Below are 20,744 nucleotides of genomic sequence, written 5' to 3'. Positions count from 1 at the left end.
TGAGCCAGCCCCTCCCCCCGAGGGGACAGGCCCCGGCCCCATTCCCTACCCCTCTGAGCCAGCCCCTCCCCCCGAGGGGACAGGCCCCGGCCCCATTCCCTGCCCCTCTGAGCCAGCCCCTCCCCCTAGAGGGAACAGGCCCCGGCCCCATTCCCTGCCCATCTGAGCCAGCCCCTCCCCCCGAGGGGACAGGCCCCAGCCCCATTCCCTGCCCCTCTGAGCCAGCCCCTCCCCCTAGAGGGAACAGGCCCCGGCCCCATTCCCTGCCCCTCTGAGCCAGCCCCTCCCCCCGAGGGGACAGGCCCCGGCCCCGTTCCCTGCCCCTCTGAGCCAGCCCCTCCCCCCGAGGGGACAGGCCCCGGCCCCATTCCCTGCCCTTCTGAGCCAGCCCCTCCCCCCGAGGGGACAGGTCCCGGCCCCGTTCCCTGCCCCTCAGAGCCAGCCCCTCCCCCCGAGGGGACAGGTCCCGGCCCCGTTCCCTGCCCCTCTGAGCCAGCCCCTCCCCCTGAGGGGACAGGTCCCGGCCCCATTCCCTGCCCCTCTGAGCCAGCCCCTCCCCCCGAGGGGACAGGTCCCGGCCCCATTCCCTACCCCTCTGACCCAGCCCCTCCCCGCGAGGGGACAGGCCCCGGCCCCATTCCCTGCCCCTCAGAGCCAGCCCCTCCCCCTGAGGGGACAGGCCCCGGCCCCATTCCCTGCCCCTCTGAGCCAGCCCCTCCCCCTAGAGGGAACAGGCCCCGGCCCCATTCCCTTGGAATCACCTGGGACCTTAAATAAACAGGAGGGACAGTTCCTGGGGGGCTGGCCCCTCCCTCATACCCCACCTCTTGAACACCCCACTCTATGGAGGGGGAGGGGCCACCACACTCCCCCCCCCCATCTCTTTTCCTGGCAAGAACCAAGGCCCTTTGTGGGGCAGCCCCCCCTTTCCCAGTGGGTCAGGCAACGGGGGGAGCTATAGGGTTAAATGGGGGTTTTGGGGGTAAGTGGATGTTGGGGCATGTGGTGTGGGGTTTTCTAACGGGGCAGGGGGCAGGCGCATGAGGGGGGCTACGGGCTGGGAAGGAGGGTTTGCTCGGGGGCAGGGTGGGATGAGGGGGTGCCGGTGCTGTGGGAGGCTTTGGCCTGGTTATGGGGCAGCAGCCGTGGGTGGGGGGTTGGGGTATGAATGGGAGAAGTGGGGGGTTGTTACTGGGGGATATTCTGACCTGGGGGGTGACTGGGGATCAGGGCGCTGGGGGCAGCTCGGGGGGGGGGTAGCAGGGGATGGGGGGGCTATGATGAGGGGATCATGGGCGAAGTGGGTTGTGGGGGGGTGGGAGGGGATTATTATGGGCTGGGTTTTTTTCGGGGCCGGGGGTGCTGGGGGCGGGACTATTTCCCCTCGCAGCGGAGGGATCCCTCTCCCCTCTCTCCGCGCGCAGCTGCGGCGCCGCGGCGGCTGGGCGGAGGGATCCGCGGGAAGAAGCCCCGGCCCGGAGGCCGCAGACCGGCCAAGATGGCGGCGCTGGCGCGGCGCGGGGTGGCCGGGCGGGGCCGGTGAGCGGCGCGCGGGGCCCGCGGGGCGGGGCGAGGCCGAGGCGGCCCCGGAGCCGGGACAGGAGGCGGCCCAGGTGAGGGCGGGGGGGAGAGGCGAGTCTTACGTAAAGAACGTAGGGGCGCCGAAGGATAAGCGCGCTACGTACGCCAAGCGCGTAAGTCATGTTCGGGAATAGCAGTTAGGAAAGGCGTGCTACGCACACGCCGTAAACAAGCGCTGAATTTGCGCAAATGACGTAAAGGGCTCCCTCCGCGGCCGCCAGGGGGCGCCACGTGACCAGCTGACAGGCGCGGGGGGTGGGTGCGCACGTTGCGTAGAATAGCCGGGCAGCTGCGCAAACGGCGGAACGCGCTGCCTAGAGCGCAAAATACGCCGGCGTGGGAGCGCGGCCGCCGCCCAGAGTGGTGAGGTGACTACGCAAATGGCGTAAAGATGGGTCGGGAATAACACCCGGGGGGGTGATAGCGGGACTGAGACCCGAGGAATCTAGTATGCCGCCCCTTCCCCACCCCATAATACCCCTGCCCCGCCCACCACAACACCCCTCCCCCACAATACACTGCCCCTCCCCCACAGCACCCCTCCCCCACAACACCCCGCCCCTCCCCCACCCACCGCAACAACACCCTTCCCCCACCCCATAACACCCCGCCCCTCCCCCACAATACACTGCCCCTCTCCCACAACACCCCCTCCCCCACCCCATAACACCCCTCCACACAGCACCCCTCCCCCACCCGCCGCAACAATACCCGCCCCTCCCCCACCCGCCCCATAAAACCCCGCCCACTCATCCCCCAAACTCAACCCCCCCCCGGGCTCTGGGCTGTGGGGTGCCTGACCCCCGTCTCTCCCCAGCTGCGCCAGGATGGCCCCGGCCCGCGACCGGCTGCACTTCCGCTTCCCCGGCTACGGGGACGGGGTGCTGCGGCGCATGGACCAGCTGCGGGCGCAGCGGCGGTTCTGCGACGTGACCGTGCAGGTGAACGAGCTGCGGGTGCCGGGGCACCGCGTGGTCTTCGCCGCCTGCTCCCCCTTCCTGCGCGACCAGTTCCTGCTCAGCGACTCGCCCGAGGTGTCCGTCTCGCTCCTGCAGAGCCCCGAGATCGGCCGCCAGCTGCTGCTCTCCTGCTACACCGGCTGCCTCGAGGTGCCGCTGCCCGAGCTGGTCCACTACCTGACGGCCGCCTCCTTCCTGCAGATGGGCCACGTGGTGGAGCGCTGCACGCAGGCCGTCGCCCGCTACCTGGCGCCCAGGGCCGGGGGGCAGCAGGCGGGCCGCGGGGAGGAGGAGAAGGGGGCCTCCCCCAGCCCCCTGCCCGTGCGGCGGCAGGACGGGGCGGAGCGGGCCGGGGATTTCCTGGCGGGCCGCAGCAGCCCCTCGTCCCCGGAGATCTCCCTGCCCCTCGTCAACTCGGCCGTGCGAAGCAGCCGCAGCTCCCTGCAGGGCTGCGGCGACGACCAGGTGGCGCCGGGGGGGCCGTGGCGGGGCTGCCCCCTGCGCCGGCGGCCCCTGGAGCCGGCCCGGAAGGACAGGCCGGCGGGGCTGGGGGCGGCCAGGAAGGCGCCGGAGCCGGAGCGGCCCTACCGCTGCCCGCGCTGCGAGGGCCTGTTCCCCCAGCTGGGCGGCTTCGCGAGCCACGTGCGGGAGCACCGGCTCTTCCTCTGCCTGCGCTGCGCCAAGCTCTTCTCCCAGAAGAGCAACCTGACGCGGCACCTGCGGGTGCACTCCGGCTTCAAGCCCTTCCAATGCCCCGTCTGCCGCAAGCGCTTCACGCAGAACGCCACGCTGCAGGACCACCTCAACCTGCACAGCGGCCGCAAGCCGCACCGCTGCAACTATTGTGCCGTGCACTTCACCCACAAGCCCGGCCTGCGGCGCCACCTCAAGGAGCTGCACGGCAAGAGCACCCTGCAGAACAGCCACGAGGAGAGCGAGGAGGTGGCCGGGGCCTGCGACTGAGGGCCGGGGCCGAGCCGCTGCCCTCGGACCGAGCCATGGGGCTGCGGGCTGCCCTGGGGAGGGGTCGCGGGGCCACAGACTGAGCCACGTGGGCTCACGGACTGGGTCACAGAGCCATGGGCTGCCCCGGGGAGGGGTCGCGGGGCCACAGACTGAGCCACGTGGGCTCACGGACTGGGTCACAGAGCCATGGGCTGCCCCGGGGAGGGGTCGCGGGGCCACAGACTGAGCCACGTGGGCTCACGGACTGGGTCACAGAGCCATGGGCTGCCCCAGGGTGGGGTCATGGGGCCACAGACTGAGCCACAGGGCCACAGGCTGCTCTGTGGAGGGTCACAGACCCATGGACCAAGCCATGGGGGCTCACAGGGCCACAGCCTCCCCTGGGGAGGGGTCATGGACCAAGCCACAGGCCCACAGCCTCCCCTGCATGGGGTGAGCCATGGACTGAGCCACGGGGGCTCACAAGGTGCTTGGCACAGCCAGAGCCTTCCCCGAGGACCAGGGATACCACGGACTGTGCCATTCCCTCCTGGTGTGGGGGAGCAGAGGTATAATGGGCCAGACCTTTCCGAGAGGAAGGGGTGTCTGCCCAGGAGAGGACTGGACCATTCTCTGCTGAGGGTGACCCTCTCAGCCCAAATCAATTGCTGGAGGGGGCCAATATTCATTCTTACGACACCCAGATTCTCTAGGATCCAAAAGACTGATGGGGAGGCGCCAGAGCAGGGGGGTGGAAGCCAGGACTCCTGGGTTCTTTGGTGGTCAATGGGATGGGGAGGGGTAGCAGCCCCATGGTCAGTCCCTTTTGTAAGCCCATTGTGCTTATTCACCCCCAGTACTAGGGGCACCCCCTGCGCCCTGAGCAGAGGGCCCCTGGGAGCACAGATTGGTGTGGGGGAGGTCCCAGGCTTGGCTGACCCAGAGCTGGGGCCTCCATCTCCAGCCCTGTCCTCAGGGAGGGGTGGGGAAGTGTCACAAAAACTTTATAGGAATAAAGTTTTGCCTTTTCACACTGGCGCCTTGTGTCTGTGCGGGGTGGCGGGGGATCATCACCGTGGGGGCCAGGCTGGGCTAGTGAGGGGCTGCAGGTCAGGAGTGAGGGGCACGGCCAGAGGTTGGGGGGGCCCAGCCCTGACTGATCCACTCCCCCCCACCAAGCCCTGAGGGGGGCAGGGAGTCAGGAGCAATCCCTGGAGCAGCCATTTCATACATAGGGACCCGTGCCCAGCTTGGGGCTGGTTCCAGGGGGACCCTGCCCCTGAGGGAGACGCAGCCCCCGGTGACGGGGGGGGGGCGGTTCTAGGAGGACCCTGCCCCTCAGGGAGACACGGCCCATGGGGGGGTGGGAGGCTGGTTCTAGGGGGACCCTGCCCCTGAGGGAGACACAGCCCCCGGTGGCAGGGGGGGGCCAGTTCTAGGAGGACCCTGCCCCTGAGGGAGATGCGGCCCGGGGGGGTGGGGGGCTGGTTCTAGGGGGACCCTGCCCCTGAGGGAGCTGTGGCCCCTTGGGGGGGGCTGGCTACGCAGCAGCACAAGGGCACCTGTTTTGCCCCCCACGCAGACGCGGAGCCCGTAGAGCCGGCTGGTCTCTTTATTCCCACGGTGGGGGAGTTGCTCCTTCCCCCTGAAATACGGGAATTACCTGGACACAAGTGAATTGAGGCTCCAACACCCCCAGACCCCATCAGCCCCCTGGAGCTAGGGGGGAGCTGATCCGGGGGGCTCTCGTGGAGGGGGTCAGACCAGGTTGGACACAGCCCCCATTCGTGGGCAGGGAGGGGTCTGGGGCCCCCGTCCAAGGTGAATCCTCCTCCGGGCAGCTGCTGCAAGCCAGGGTCCTCGGGAGTCTGTCCACATGCAGCCCGGTGCCAGGCCCTGGTGTCCACGCTGGCGGGGGGCAGCGTCTGGGGCCCGACCCCCAGACAGCTCCCAGCGGCAGGTTGTCGGGAGGGGGGTGTCTGTGGCCTGACCCGTGTGGTGCCCAAGCTGGCCGGGGGTGGGGGGGTGATTACTGGCATCTCCCAGCAACAGGCTGGCGTGGGAGGGGCAGGGGGGTCCCGGCGGGTCACCGCGACAGGCCAGCGTGGGGGGCGGGTCCCGGCGGGTCACAGCGACAGACTGGCGTGGGGGGCGGGTCCCGGCAGGTCACAGCGACAGGCTGGTGAGGTGGTCGTGGCTGCGCAGACCCTTGCGGGCCCCGCCGGCCCCGTGGCTGCCGCCGCAATAGTCCTGCAGGTTGTGTCGCAGCGTGACCAGGGCGGAGGCCAGGCAGGCGCGGTTGGGGGCCTGCGGGCCGCCGGGCAGCTGGAAGAGCACGGTGGCCACGCCGGCCATGCCGTCGTCCGTGGGCTCCAGCGTGACGGGGCCCACGCGGAAGCTGGAGTAGGAGTAGCCCAGCAGGTGGGACAGGAAGGGCTCGGAGCGGCGGAAGTGGGCCGAGTAGGGGGCCTCGGGGTAGGGCTTGAGGCGGCTGGGCAGGGCCGGGGGGGCGGGCAGCGGCGGCGGCTTGTGGGGCCGGGCCGGCAGGAAGACCAGGTCAGCGGCGTGGGGCCCGGCCTCCGGCTCGAAGCAGACGGTGACCTTGGCGAAGGGGCGGCTCGCCATCTTGGTCATCTCCTGCAGCTGGCGGTGCTGCTCGTGCCGCAGGTCCAGGAACTGCTTCACCTTCCAGAGCAGGACGCAGGCGGAGAGGAAGAGGAAGAAGCAGGAGAAGAAGACGGAGAAGAAGACGAAGAGGTCGATGTGGGCCTGGTCCTGCCGGAAGAAGAGCAGCCCCTGGGAGTCGCTGGCGTTGGGGCCGGTGCCCACCCCCAGCAGCAGCAGGTAGAAGCGGCTGGATTTCAGGGCGTGCAGCTCGTGGGGGTAGGTCACCACCACCCGGTCCCGCACGCCCCGCACCACCAACACGGCCTGCGGCTCCCGCACCGTCAGGTAGGTGATGAGCCCGCGGGGGCGCTCCTCCCGCAGCCGGGGCGGGGCCGTGCCGTTGGGCCCCCCCTCGGCCCCACCCGGTGCCAGCACCCGCACGGCGTGCACCCCCGTGGCCCTGTCCACGTCCACGGCGAAGGTGTCGTAGGCGGGCGAGACGAAGAGGTCGACGGCGCCAAAGGTGACGTCCACGGTGATGCGGATGTCGACGTTGGTGAACTTGGGCTGCACCCCGAAGAGCACGGTGCGGCCGCGCGCCAGGTGCTGCAGGTTGGGCTGGTGGAAGCAGTTGCTCTGCGAGGTGGGGTCGAAGCAGAACTCCTGCTCCACCGAGATGAGCCGGTAACACTGCAGGCCCCCGACCGGCGCCCCATGGAACGAGTCCCGGCACTTGGCGCACTGGGCGGGGGGGAAGGGAGGTGTCAGTGAGAGCAGCCCCCCCACCCCTGCCCCACAGGGCTCCCTCTGAGTGCCCCCTCCCCCCCGCCGGCTCAGCCCCCCGCCCACACAGGTCTCCCTCTGAGTGCCTCTCCCCAGACACAGCCCCACAGGGCTCCCTCTGAGCATCCCCTCCCCCACTGACTCAGCCTCTGCCCCCCACCCCTGCCCCACAAGGCTCCCTCTGAGGATTCCCTCAGACCCCGCCCCACACAGGTCTCCCTCCCCCATACTCCTGCCCCACAGAGCTCCTTCTAAGCACCCCCTCCCTCTCTCCCTCCTCAGCCCCACCCCTGCCCCACCTGGTACTTGTAGCAGCCCCGGCTGGCCCCGCCCCCGCCCCCACCTGGTACTTGTAGCAGCCCCGGCTGGCCCCGCCCCCGCCCCAGGCCCCGCCCCTGCCCCACCTGGTACTTGTAGCAGTCCTTCCTGTCCGCCTGGGCGCCGTTCTGGCAGGGGCCCGTCTCCGTGTTGTTCTGGCAGGGGCAGCCCGTCCCGTCCAGCTCGTTACACGTGTCCGCGTGGCCGTTACACTGGCAGCTGGGGGGAGCAGGGGGTCAGGGCGTGCGGGCCGGCCCCGCCCCAGCCCAAGTGGGGGTGACTGCACGCGGGCTGCATGGGCACCCGCCCTCCCGCGCGTGGGAAACCAGCCGGGGAAACTGAGCCAGACCCGGTGCCGAGGGCTGCCGGGACAGCGAAACCCAAACGGGCTCCGGCTGGGGCGCCCCAGGCGTTGGGAAATGGGGCAGACCAGGGGGAGCCCCACGGAGCGGAGGGTTTGGAATCCCGACCGGGGGAGCCGCGGGCCCCGGCAGATCAGCTGCTCCCCCCGGCCCCGACGGGCTCAACCTGCCGTGAGGAGACGGACGGGGACAGGAGCCAGCGGCCGGCCCCGGGCCGGCTCCTGTGGGATCCGCGTCGGGCTGGGCTCGCTGGCCCTGGGGGTGCTGCCCCCCAGCTCCTGCCTGGCCCCCCAGCCGCTGCGTAAGGAGCAGCAGCAGCCAGGAGCCGGAAAGTCACATCCTCAGCTTCCCTCTAAATTGTCACAAAACTGGTTCCCTGCCCCTCGAGACGCGCCCCGGCCCGCGCGGGCGCCCCCGAGCCGGCGGAGGGTTTTCCCCTCGTGGCACCCGCCGGCTCGGCTCTGGCATAAGGGGCCCCGCCGAGCCCCCGCTCCGCACTTCCCTGCAGCGCGAGGGGCCTGCTGCGCCGCCCCGGCCCCCCGGGAGAAACGGACCGTCGACCGTGTCGGCACGTGCGATGCGGAGCCCCCACGCGGCTGCCGGGAGGTCTCGCTCTGTCCCTGTCTGCCCGGAGCCGGACGTCCGCGGTGCCGGGTCAGGGCTCAGCTCCGAGGCGGGGCTCACAGCTGCCTCCACCACGACTTTCAGGCCTGCTGCCCCGCCCCCGAGCCGTCCTGCGCCCCTCCCCCACTCCATCTTGCACCCCTCCCCCGCTCCATCCCGGGCTCCTCCCCCGAGCCGTCCTGCGCCCCTCCCCCACTCTGTCATGCACCCCTCCCCCGCTCCATCCCAGGCCCCTCCCCTACTCCATCCCAGGCTCCTCCCACAAGCTGTCCTGCGCCCCTCCCCCACTCTGTCACGCACCCCTCCCCCACTCTATCCCAGGCCCCTCCCCCACTCCATCCCGGGCTCCTCCCCCGAGCCGTCCTGCGCCCCTCCCCCACTCTGTCACGCACCCCTCCCCCGCTCTATCCCAGGCCCCTCCCCCACTCCATCCTGGGCTCCTCCCCCGAGCCGTCCTGCGCCCCTCCCCCACTCCATCCCGGGCTCCTCCCCCGAGCCGTCCTGCGCCCCTCCCCCACTCCATCCCAGGCCCCTCCCCTACTCCATCCCGGGCTCCTCCCCCGAGCCGTCCTGCGCCCCTCCCCCACTCCATCTTGCACCCCTCCCCCACTCCATCCCAGGCTCCTCCCCCGAGCCGTCCTGCGCCCCTCCCCCACTCCATCCCGGGCTCCTCCCGCACTCCATCCCGGGCTCCTCCCCCACTCCATCCTGCACCCCTCCCGCACTCCATCCCGGGCTCCTCCCCCACTCCATCCTGCGCCCCTCCCCCGCGCCGTCCTGCGCCCCTCCCCCACCCCATCCCAGGCCCCTCCCCCACTCCATCACGCACCCCTCCTCTGATCCCAGTCCCACCCCCACCCCCGCCCTGCGCCCCTCCCCCAGACTCTTCAGACCCCTCAGGCGCGGGGTGGCGCAGGCCATGCCCAGGAAGAGCCCTGCTAACCCCGGTGACTGAGTGTGACGATGTGACGCAGCAGGGAGGGGGGAGTGTTGACCTGGGAATGTGCCCTGGGGACGGGAGACCTGAGAGCCTGTCACCTGAGCCAGGAGGGGGAGGGGGAGGTAACACCTCTGCCCAGGAATGTGGACGGAGGCTGCAGCAGGGAACCTGCTCGGTGGGTTTAGTTTCAGTTTGGGGCTGGGTGGAGGAACACAGGGAACCCCAGGGCTGGGGTCTAAGCTCCCTGCTCCCCCAGAAGGACTTCACTGAGGGGTCCTGGGTGTACCCACAAGCTCTGTTTTGGACTGTGTTCCTGTTGTCCAATAAACCTTCGGTTTTACTGGCTGGCTGAGAGCCTCAGTGAATCCCAGGAAGAGGGGTGCAGGGCCTGGACTCCCCCACACTCCGTGACAACTTCTCTCCCCCCTTCGAGACTGAACTGAGCGGGGTCACTGTGACCAGTGACCTGGGGAAGTTCGGGGCCCCCTCTCCGGGACAGCGCATCCGCTATCAGGTTGGCACTTCCCTTCACGTGGACCACGTCCATGTCGTCATCCTGCAGGAGCAGGCTCCACCTCAGGAGCTTGGCGTTGGCTCCTTTCATCTGGTGCAGCCAGGTCAGGGGAGAGTGGTCGGTGTACACGGTGAAGTGTCGCCCGAAGAGATAGGGCTCTAGTTTCTTGAGGGCCCACACCATGGCCAGGCACTCCTTCTCGATGGCCGCGTAGTGTTGCTCCCGGGGTAGCAACTTCTTGCTCAGGTACACGATGGGGTGTCTCTCCCCCTTTTCATCCTCCTGCATTAACACCGCCCCCAGTCCCGTGTCGGAGGCGTCGGTGAACACCACAAAGGGCTTGTCAAAGTCTGGGTTTGCTAGAACTGGGCCACTGACCAGAGCCTCCTTCAGCGCCCGGAAAGCCTCCTGGCACTGCTCGGTCCAGACCACCTTGTCTGGCTTCCCCTTCTTGCATAGCTCAATGATGGGGGTGGCTAGGGCGCTAAAGTGGGGCACAAATCTTCGGTAGTATCCTGCCATCCCAATAAAGGCTTGGACCTGCTTTTTGGTGTGGGGAGCGGGCCAGTCTCTGATCACCTCCACCTTGGCCGGTTCCGGCTTTAGGCGGCCGCTCCCCACCCGATGGCCCAGGTAAGATACATCAGCCATCCCCACCTTGCACTTCTCCGCTTTTACAGTCAGCCCAGCCCCCTGGAGTCGGTCCAGCACTTGTCTAACCTGGGACACGTGGTCCTCCCAGGTCTGGCTAAAGACACAGATGTCGTCAATATACGCCACGGCAAAACTCTTCATCCCCCTCAGGAGCTGGCCCACCAGGCGCTGGAAGGTGGCCGGCACTCCCTTGAGGCCGAAAGGCAGGGTCAGAAACTCATAGAGCCCCAGAGGGGTGATAAAGGCCGATTTCAGCCGGGCATCTGCATCCAGCGGCACTTGCCAGTAGCCCTTTGTAAGGTCCATGGTGGTAAGGTACCGAGCTCCTCCCAGCTTGTCTAGGAGCTCGTCCGGCCTGGGCATGGGGTAGGCATCCGATACAGTGATGGCATTGAGCTTCCGATAGTCCACACAGAACCGGACTGACCCATCCTTTTTGGGGACCAGCACCACCGGCGAGGCCCAAGGGCTGGCCGATGGCTGGATCACCCCCAAAGCCAGCATGTCCCGGACCTCTCTTTCCAGGTCCTGAGCAGTTTTCCCTGTGACTCGGAAGGGGGAGCATCTTATCGGCGGGTGCGACCCTGTCTGCACCCGGTGGACAGTCAGATTAGTGCGTCCAGGCTGGTTGGAAAACAGCTGTCGGTACGGATGCAGCACCCCCCTGACCTCGGCTTGCTGGGCAGGGGTGAGCTGATCCGAGAGGGGGATTGTTTCCAGGGGGGAACCAGCTCTGGTCCCAGGGAATAGATCTACTAAAGGGTCATCTCCCTGCTCCTCCCACTGACCACACACAGCTAACACCACATTCCCCCTGGCATAATATGGCTTCATCATATTCACATGGTACACCCGGCGGTGGTGGGCCCGGTTCGACAGCTCCACCACATAGTTTACCTCATTGAGCTGCTTGACGACCTTGAACGGGCCCTCCCAGGCGGCCTGTAGTTTGTTCTTTCTCACGGGGATGAGAACCATCACCTGATCCCCGGTGGCGTAGGCACGGGCCCGCGCCGTGCGGTCCTACCAGACCTTCTGCTTCCTCTGGGCTCTGGCCAGATTCTCCCTGGCCAGGCCCATGAGTTCAGCCAGTCTCTCTCGGAAGGTCAGGACATACTCCACCACTGACTCTCCATCGGGAGTGGCCTTCCCCTCCCACTCGTCTCTCATCAGGTCCAGGGGGCCCCTCACCCTCCTTCCATATAACAGTTCGAAAGGCGAAAATCCGGTAGACTCCTGGGGCACCTCCCTGTACGCGAACAGCAGGTGAGGTAAGTACTTGTCCCAATCCTGCGGGTGCTGGTTCATAAAGGTTTTCAGCATCATCTTTAGCGTCCCGTTAAACCTCTCCACCAGCCCATTGGACTGGGGGTGATACGCTGAGGCCCAGTCGTGCCGGACCCCACATTTCTCCCACAAGCACCGGAGCAGGGCCGACATGAAGTTGGAGCCTTGGTCTGTCAAGACTTCCCTGGGGAACCCCACTCGGCTGAAAATGGTCAGGAGCGCATCTGCCACAGTGTCTGCTTCAATGGAAGCTAAGGGCACTGCCTCGGGGTAGCGGGTGGCGAAATCTACCACCACCAGAATGTATTTCTTCCCCAACCGGGTCGTCTTGCTGAGAGGCCCCACGATGTCCATGGCCACCTTCTGGAAAGGCTCCTCTATGATGGGCAAAGGTCTCAACGCCGCTTTCCCCTTGTCCCGGGCCTTCCCCACCCTCTGACAGGGGTCACAGGATCGGCAATACTGCTGGACGGTGGTAAAGACCCCGGGCCAGTAAAAGTTCTGTAGCAACCTCTGCCGGGTGCGCCGGATTCCCTGGTGCCCTGCGAGGGGGATGTCGTGGGCCAGGGACAGGAGCTTGCGGCAGTCCTTCTGGGGGAGCAGGGAGCTTAGACCCCAGCCCTGGGGTTCCCTGTGTTCCTCCACCCAGCCCCAAACTGAAACTAAACCCCCCCAGCAGGTTCCCTGCTGCAGCCTCCGTCCACATTCCTGGGCAGAGGTGTCACCTCCCCCTCCCCCTCCTGGCTCAGGTGACAGGCTCTCAGGTCTCCCGTCCCCAGGGCACATTCCCAGGTCAACACTCCCCCCTCCCTGCTGCGTCACATCGTCACACTGAGACGTGCCCGGTCCTGGGGGGAGACGGACTCCCCGCCCCGGCGTCCACCACCCGAGCTGATGAGCTGTTAAGCGAACGCACTTTGCCAAGGCAGAGCGGGGGCTCCAGGGGCCCCTTATACTGGCGCTAGGAGCGCGGCCACAGGGGCGCCAGGCTGCACCGATGGGCACCACGAGGGGAAAAACCCCCGAGAGCTCGGGGGGCGCCGCAAGGGACGTGAGCGAGGCTCCAAGGACAACGTAGGGTCGGGCTGGTCCAAGGGCGCCTGTCCTCCGCTCCCACCAGCGCCAGGGAAAGAAACCGAGCGTGAGCGGGTCAGAGGAAAGTTCGATGGCGTCTCCTCGCAAGGATCCACGTCTCCCCAGGGGAGGGTGTGAACCCCCATTTCCGTATTCTTGGGTTAATGGTCCCCGCTTCCCTAGTGTCTGTCTGGCTCCTGTTGTTTCGGTCTGTGGCATAACTAATTTTGCGAGGTTTAAATCAATGACGGTGGTGGGCTCGGATTGGCTGAAGGAAGTTTTACAATATGTTCGGATTGGTTAGACGATTGCTTCGTAATTCTCCGGGACAACGCTGGTTACGGTTCAGCTCAGCAGGCTCGAGTTTCACTATATAAACTGGGGTCCAAAGGAAGCTCTTGGGAACCAACTCCAGGACCCAGCCCCACGATCGGAGCCGCCAGACCTCACCCCCTGCCCGTGACAGCGGGCAGAGACTGGAGTCCCCCAGATGGACCTGATCCTGATGGACCTCCCTGTCTCACGGGGAGTGGGGACCACTCTGTGCGTAGCGGGCGCAGTCGGTTTGGGGGATCGTTAATAAAGAGGGTCCGGATCCTACTGTGTGAGGCTCCCTCACTGGGAAAAGACCCCGCAGACCCACAGGGTTACGCCGAAGCCCTGGGAACAGGGTGAGGGGGGGCCCTAGAGTGTGCGGGTAACAGCAGCTCCGTACCAGGTGCACCTGCCCCCCCCCGGCTCCGTACCGGGTGCACCTGCCCCCCCCCCCCCCCCCGGCTCCCACCCTCCCCCCGCAGCTCCGTACCGGGTGCACCTGCCCCCCCCCCCGGCTCCCACCCTCCCCCCGCAGCTCCGTACCGGGTGCACCTGCCCCCCCCCCGGCTCCGTACCGGGTGCACCTGCCCCCCCCCGGCTCCCACCCTCCCCCCGCAGCTCCGTACCGGGTGCACCTGCCCCCCCCCGGCTCTGTACCGGGTGCACCTGCCCCCCCCCCCGGCTCCGTACCGGGTGCACCTGCCCCCCCCCGGCTCCCACCCTCCCCCCGCAGCTCCGTACCGGGTGCACCTGCCCCCCCCCGGCTCTGTACCGGGTGCACCTGCCCCCCCCCCGGCTCCGTACCGGGTGCACCTGCCCCCCCCCCCGGCTCCCACCCTCCCCCGCAGCTCCGTACCGGGTGCACCTGCCCCCCCCCCCGGCTCCCACCCTCCCCCCGCAGCTCCGTACCGGGTGCACCTGCCCCCCCCCGGCTCCCACCCTCCCCCGCAGCTCCGTACCGGGTGCACCTGCCCCCCCGGCTCCCACCCTCCCCCCGCAGCTCCGTACCGGGTGCACCTGCCCCCCCCCGGCTCCGTACCGGGTGCACCTGCCCCCCCCCCGGCTCCGTACCGGGTGCACCTGCCCCCCCCCGGCTCCGTACCGGGTGCACCTGCCCTCCAGCAGGAAGTAGCCGTGCAGGCAGCTCTCACACTTCTCCCCGAAGCTGTTGTTCTGGCAGCTCACGCAGACGGCCACGTCCTCGGCCGGCCCCTCGGCTGCCCAGGTGGGGACCTGCGGAGACAGGGGTGAGACAAGGGGGCCCAGGTGGGGACCTGCGGAGACAGGGGTGAGACAAGGGGGCCCAGGTGGGGACCGGCGGAGAAGTGGGGGTGGGGGGAGACGGGGAGACACCCCCCAGGGGCCTGGCTCACCAGGGCGGGCTCCAGCGGGAAGCGGGCGGGGTCTCGCCGGGCGGCCCCCAGCTCCTCGCGGGAGATGCAGACGTCGCTGTTCCCGCGGCAGAAGGCGCGGCAGGGCCGGCAGGTCCCCCCGTTCAGTGCTGAGCCCACGAAGAGCGGCCGGCACTTCTCACAGTGCGACCCCTGCCGGGAGAGGGGGGCTGAAACCCTACAGCGAACCTACAGAGCACCCTGTCCCGCCAGTGTGCCCCCTGCCGGGAGAGGGGGGCTGAGATCCCCAGAGACCTCTGCCCCCCACAATCCCACCCCCTGCAGGGAATGCAGCTGCAGGCTCAGCCTGGGATGTCAGAGACCCCCTCTGGGACCCTCCTTCACCCCCCAATGCAGTGACCCCAGAGCCTCCTCACGCTGAGAAACCCCTATACCCCCAGGCCCCACCACACAGGGCGACCAGAGACCCCCTCCATGCTCCCCCGCTCACCATGGTGTTGTTGGCGCGCTCCAGGCACCGGTTCCCCCGCTCACCATGGTGTTGTTGGCGCGCTCCAGGCACCGGTTCCCCCGCTCACCATGGTGTTGTGGCACACTCCAGGCACCGGTTCCCCCCCCCCGCTCACCATGGTGGTGTTGGCGCACTCCAGGCACCGGTCCCCCCCCCCGCTCACATGGTGTTGGCGCACTCCAGGCACCGGTCCCCCCCCCCGCTCACCATGGTGTTGTTGGCGCACTCCAGGCACCGGTCCCCCCCGCTCACCATGGCGGTGTTGGCGCACTCCAGGCACCGGTCCCCCCCGCTCACCATGGCATTGTTGGCGCGCTCCAAGCACCGGTCCCCCCCCCCCAACTCACCATGGCATTGTTGGCGCGCTCCAGGCACCGGTCCCCCCCCCGCTCACCATGGCGTTGTTGGCGCACTCCAGGCACCGGTTCCCCCCCCGCTCACCATGGCATTGTTGGCACACTCCAGGCACCGGTCCCCCCCCGCTCACCATGGCGTTGTTGGCGCACTCCAGGCACCGGTTCCCCCCCCGCTCACCATGGTGTTGTTGGCGCGCTCCAGGCACCGGTCCCCCCCCCCCCGCTCACCATGGTGTTGTTGGCGCACTCCAGGCACCGGTCCCCCCCGCTCACCATGGTGTTGTCAGCGCACTCCAGGCACCGGTCCCCCCCCCCCGCTCACCATGGTGTTGTCGGCGCACTCCAGGCACCGGTCCCCCCCCCCCCGCTCACCATGGTGTTGTTGGCGCACTCCAGGCACCGGTCCCCCCCCCCCGCTCACCATGGTGTTGTTGGCGCACTCCAGGCACCGGTCCCCCCCGCTCACCATGGCATTGTTGGCGCGCTCCAGGCACCGGTCCCCCCCCCGCTCACCATGGCGTTGTTGGCGCACTCCAGGCACCAGTTCTCCCCCCCCCGCTCACCATGGTGTTGTTGGCGCGCTCCAGGCACCGGTCCCCCCCCCCGCTCACCATGGCGTTGTTGGCACGCTCCAGGCACCGGTCCCCCCCGCTCACCATGGTGTTGTTGGCGCGCTCCAGGCACCGGTCCCCCCCCCCCGCTCACCATGGTGTTGTTGGCGCACTCCAGGCACCGGTCCCCCCCCCCGCTCACCATGGCGTTGTTGGCGCACTCCAGGCACCGGTCCCCCCCCCCCGCTCACCATGGTGTTGTTGGCGCACTCCAGGCACCGGTCCCCCCCCCCGCTCACCATGGTGTTGTTGGCGCACTCCAGGCACCGGTTCCCCCCCGCTCACCATGGTGTTGTTGGCGCACTCCAGGCACCGGTCCCGCGCCCCGACGCCGGCGCACTCGCTGTGCCGGTTGCACCGACACTCCACCGAGCAGTTCTCGCCCACGTAGCCGAAGTGGCAGCGGCACCGGTTGGGCTCCACGCACGTCCCGTTGACACAGCCCTGCTGGCAGACCGGCCGGCACAGCCCCGAGGCGCTGCGGGGGGAGAGAGGGTCACGGGGGGAACCTCCAGCTCCGTCGCACCCCCCCGCCCCGCGCCCCCCGCCCCAGCCCCCGCGCCCCCCGCCCCCGCGCCGCTCACTTGTGCAGGGTGTAGCCGGCCTTGCAGGCGCACTCGTAGCCGCGGGGCCGGTCGTGGCAGGTCTGCGTCTCGTTGCAGTCGTGGTGCCCGTTCAGACACTCGTTCTCCGGGGGGCACGACAGGAAGGACCAGGTGGCCCCCGGCCCGCAAGCCTGCGCCAGCCCTGGGGAGAGGGGCACTGTGGGTACAAGCCCCCGGGGCCACCCCCGTGAAGCAAAGCATCATGGGTAAGAGCAGACAACGCTCCTGCAGGGAGAGGGGAATCATGGGAACCGCCCCAGGCAGCTCCTGCCTCGTGGGGAACTGGCCCTGGGGAGCGAGGCATTGTGGGTATAGTCCCCCCCAGGGCAGAGAGGCATTGTGGGTAAAGTCCCCCAGGGCAGAGAGGCATTGTGGGTAAAGCTCCCCTGCAGAGCGAGGCATTGTGGGTATAGTCCCCCTGCGGAGCGAGGCATTGTGGGTATAGTCCCCCCAGGGCAGAGAGGCATTGTGGGTATAGTCCCCCCGGGGAGCGAGGCATTGTGGGTCAAGCGTCCCTCCCCCCAGTACCTACCGTGCCGGGGCCCGCCCAGCCCCCCCTCCAGGCAGCGCCCGTGGCCGTTCTCGCCGGGGCGGCCGCACCAGCCGCAGCGGGGCTGGCGGGTGCAGCGGGCGCATTGCAGGGCGCGGGCGCAGGGGGGGGCGCAGCTCTCGGTCCCACTCAGCACCCGCCCGCACAGCCCCGCCAGGCAGCGCATGGGCAGGTAGGTGGGGCTCATGCACTGCGGGGAGAAAGGGGGGGTTACTGCTCCACTCGGCCGACACGGCCCCCCCAGGATCCCCCTCCCCCTGGCCCTCCCAGGCTCCCCGGGATCTCCCCTCGACACGGCCCTCACCTGGGATCCCCCCTCCCCCTGGCCCCCGCCAAGATCCCCTCTCGACACGGCCCCCCCAGGATCCCCCTCCCCCTGGCCCTCCCACCCTCCCCGGGATCCCCCCTCGACAGGGCCCCCACCTTGGATCCCCCCTCCCCCTGGCCCCCCCAGTATCCTCCCTCAACATGGTCCCCACCTGGGATCCCCCCTCCCCCTGGCCCCCCCAGCTTCCCCAGGATCCCCCCCTGGGATTTCCAGTTCCCCCCTTGCCCCTGCCAGCACAGCCCCCCCCACCAGACCTGGCGCAGGCTGACGGTCCAGACGCAGTGCTGCCAGCCCCCGTCGGCCCCCTTGGAGCCCAGGCAGGCGGGGCAGGAGCTGTGGTTGTGGCAGGGTGTGGGGCAGGCCAGGGGGGGCGAGGACTCCACGGGCATGGGGGAGACGTTGAGCAGCGAGTGGCTGAAGCACGTCCAGTCGTAGGTGGGCTGCACGCTCAGGATGCGCCGCGTCTCGCCTGGGGGTGGGGGTGGGGAGTGAGATCCCTGGGGGACCCCCCCATATCCTCTGCCACGCCCCGGATCCACCCAGGCACCCACCACCCTGCCGCCCCCTCCCCCAGGTACCCCCTGACCAAACCACAGACCTGTCCCGCTGCCCCCACCCCACCCTGCCCTGGATCCAGCCTGCCGCCCCCTCCCCCAGGTACCCCCTGACCCAGACCACAGATGTGCCCCGCCCCCCATGGCCCCCTGCAGCCCCCCGTCTCCCTGCCCCCCCGCCGTACCGGTGCGTTTGAACTGGCGCGTCCACATGCATTTCCCCGAGGCGGTGCAGGCCGGCAGTCGGCTGCCTCACACGAGATCTCCGAGCAGTTTGCTGGCCACGAAGATCTCGCGCTGGTTGATACGACAGTCGTTCTCCGACGTGCAGCTCCCGGCGCTGCCGATGCAGGCGCCCTCAGGGCAGTTGGTGCACCACTTGCACTGCGAGGGCGCCTGGGGGGTGGGGTCAGGGCTGGCCAGGGGTGCCCCCTCCAGCCAGCGTCCCCCGCCCCACTGCCCTTCGCGCCCCACAGCCCGTGCCCCAGCCCCGTCCCCACCACGCCCCCGGCCAGCACCCTCTCCAGCCAGTGCCCCCCCCACTGCCCTCCCGCGCCCCACAGCCCGTGCCCCAGCCTTGTCCCCACCACGCCGCCTCCAGCCAGTGCCCCACCCTGCTCCCCCCGTGCCCCCCAGCTGCCCCCGGGAGAGGACAGGGCAGCAACCGGACACGCGCTCACCGCAGCGCCCAGCCCGTGGCTCATGGTGCGGGGGTGCCGGGCCAGACACTCGCTGCAGGTCCTCAGGCGTCGGCACTCGTCTGCCGACCGCGGCGCGGGGAAGCAGGCGGCCAACCCGGCCGGGCAGCCCAGCCTGTGGGAGAGACCAGTGAAACGGGGGGGGGGGGGGACTGCAGCCCTGCCCCCACCGCTGGCCAACGCCCCCCAGCTGCCGTAGCCACGGCCTGGCCCTGCCCACGGCTGCTCTGGGAACCAGGCCCACAGCCCTCCCGACCCGCTCACCTCATGTGACAAGGCAGGGAGTCGCTGTAACATTTTCAGGCAGTGTGTGTGCCTCAGTTTCCCTGGCGCGGACGGTCTGCTCTCAGGGGCGCGTGTGGCCAGGAAGGGTCAGGGACAGACCAGCCGAACCCATCCGGGAGCAGTGGGACCGGCAGGCCCCAGGCCCTGACCCCTGGCGGGGCCCTGAGAGAGGTTTTCCCTGCAGACAACAACGGCTGGGGGGGAGGGGGCACAAGGGGGCTGCCGAGGGAGCCGGGGTCTCCCCGGGGAGCCACAGACGGACGGAGCCGGAGCGGGACTCGCTGCAGCCCGGCCGGCCCCAAGGAACTCAGGACCTAGGGCTGATGGGGCCCTGGCTCTGCCCAGGGGCAGGGGTCATGGGAACCGCCCTGGGGGCCTCGCGCCTGCAGGGCCCAGCTCTCCCCCCAGCAGGGTCTGCTGGGCCAGACTCCGGCAGGGACCCCTGGGGCGGTGGGGGGCAGTCCTGGAGCCCACGGGCCTGCCCCTCTCCAATCCTGGGGCCTGACCCGCTGTGGGGTCGCACCCAGGAGCCTGGTGACAGACTAGGCACACACCCCACTCCTCGCCCCACGTCCCCCACCAATGGCCACACCCCTACTTCCTCACCCCACCAATAGCTTCCGCCCATCCCCCAATAACCACGGCCTATTCCCCTGAAGCCACGCCCCCCTCCCCATCAGTGGCCACGCCCCCTCCCAGCCCCCACCTGTCGGCGGCGTCGGCAGACAGGCAGCTGCCGTGGCACCAGGTGCAGCTGGCACGCGAGCGGTTGCAGGCGTCGGGGGCCGGGGAAGACGAGGCAGGGGTCGGAGGGCACCGTCAGCACGGCCATGCGCCCCAGCGCCACCCCGCTGAACCCCCCGGAAACGTAGATCCGGCCCCCGACCGCGGCCACCGCGTGGGCCACCGACTCGTTCATGGGCACGCCCACCACTGCCGGGCCTGCGGGGAGAGCAAAGGATCCTGGGTAACCCCGCCAACCCAGCCTGGAGGGAGAAACGGGGGCCGTGAAGGATCATGGGTAACGGGGGCAGTGAAGGATCATGGGAAACGGGGGCCGTGAAGGATCATGGGAAACGGGGGCAGTGTGGCGGGGGGAAGGAGACGCTGGGGAGAAACTCAGAGCGGGGGAGAAACTCACTCCCCATTGCCTGTGTGGCTGGGGTCCCCTCCCTGCTTTGTGGGGCTGGGGGGGTCTCCCTGCCTGGCCCCCCCGGCCCCTGGCCCCCCATCCCGGCCCCGTTACCCGTCTGGTTGGGCAGGATCCAGGTGTTGCAGTTGAGCTGGTAAAGCAGCAGGTGGCTGGTGAAGTCCTGGGTCTCCGTGCGGCCCCCGACCACCACCATGGTGTCCCGGAGCACGGCCGCCGCGTGGAAGAAGTGAGACAGCGGCTGGGGGAACACACGGGATCGGAAAGAGCCGGGGTCAACCCTCCCCCCCACACGGGATCGGAAAGAGCCGGGGTCAACCCTCCCCCCACATCCCCGCTGTGCCCCAAAACCCTAACCACCCGCTGCACCCCAAAACCCCATTCCCCCAGCCCCGTAACCTCACTGCACCCCACAATCCCACTGCACCCCAAACCCCCTGCCCCCGCCCCCACATCCCCGCTGTGCCCCAAAACCCTAACCACCCCGCTGCACCCCAAAACCCCAGCCCCATAACCCCACTGTACCCCAAAACCCCACCACCCCATCTACGCTGCCCCCGAAAACGTAGACTGCATCTGTGCCCTATAACATCACTGCAGCCCAAACCCATCCCCCTAGTCTCATCACCCCACTATACCCCAACCCCCCCACCACCCCAAAACCCTAACCACCTGCTGCACCCCAAAACCCCATTCCCCCAGCCCCGTAACCTCACTGCACCCCAAAATCCCACTGCACCCCAAACCCCCTACCCCCACCCCCCTATCCCTGCTGTGCCCC

General features: G+C 69.0%; 2 protein-coding genes across 2 annotated transcripts in view; one reads left to right on the top strand and one right to left on the bottom strand.

The window, feature by feature from the left end:
• The first annotated feature begins 2,398 nt into the window (after positions 1 to 2,398).
• On the top strand, positions 2,399 to 4,469 carry LOC141977230 (uncharacterized). The gene has a single exon (XM_074938609.1). The coding sequence runs from the start codon at positions 2,409 to 2,411 to the stop codon at positions 3,501 to 3,503; it is 1,095 nt and encodes a 364-aa protein (XP_074794710.1). The 5' UTR covers positions 2,399 to 2,408; the 3' UTR covers positions 3,504 to 4,469.
• Positions 4,470 to 5,083: 614 nt separating this feature from the next.
• Positions 5,084 to 20,744, bottom strand: part of MEGF8 (multiple EGF like domains 8) — a 51,643-nt gene continuing 35,982 nt past the window's right edge. The window contains 15 exon segments of the mRNA XM_074939139.1: positions 5,084 to 6,833; positions 7,280 to 7,412; positions 14,066 to 14,196; positions 14,337 to 14,507; positions 16,079 to 16,271; positions 16,378 to 16,540; positions 16,931 to 17,138; positions 17,531 to 17,745; positions 18,016 to 18,066; positions 18,069 to 18,114; positions 18,116 to 18,226; positions 18,511 to 18,643; positions 19,520 to 19,602; positions 19,604 to 19,755; positions 20,060 to 20,204. Coding sequence (XP_074795240.1) covers positions 5,652 to 6,833; positions 7,280 to 7,412; positions 14,066 to 14,196; positions 14,337 to 14,507; positions 16,079 to 16,271; positions 16,378 to 16,540; positions 16,931 to 17,138; positions 17,531 to 17,745; positions 18,016 to 18,066; positions 18,069 to 18,114; positions 18,116 to 18,226; positions 18,511 to 18,643; positions 19,520 to 19,602; positions 19,604 to 19,755; positions 20,060 to 20,204 — 3,117 coding nt within the window. The 3' untranslated portion in view covers positions 5,084 to 5,651.

This window comes from Natator depressus, chromosome 24 (assembly GCF_965152275.1).
Source record: "Natator depressus isolate rNatDep1 chromosome 24, rNatDep2.hap1, whole genome shotgun sequence".
NCBI lineage: Eukaryota > Metazoa > Chordata > Testudines > Cheloniidae > Natator > Natator depressus.
This window is presented reverse-complemented; position numbering and strand designations above follow the sequence as displayed.

Excerpts from the sequence above, each read along its gene's own strand:
- LOC141977230 (XM_074938609.1), top strand. The coding sequence starts at position 2,409 with ATGGCCCCGGCCCGCGACCGGCTGCACTTCCGCTTCCCCGGCTACGGG.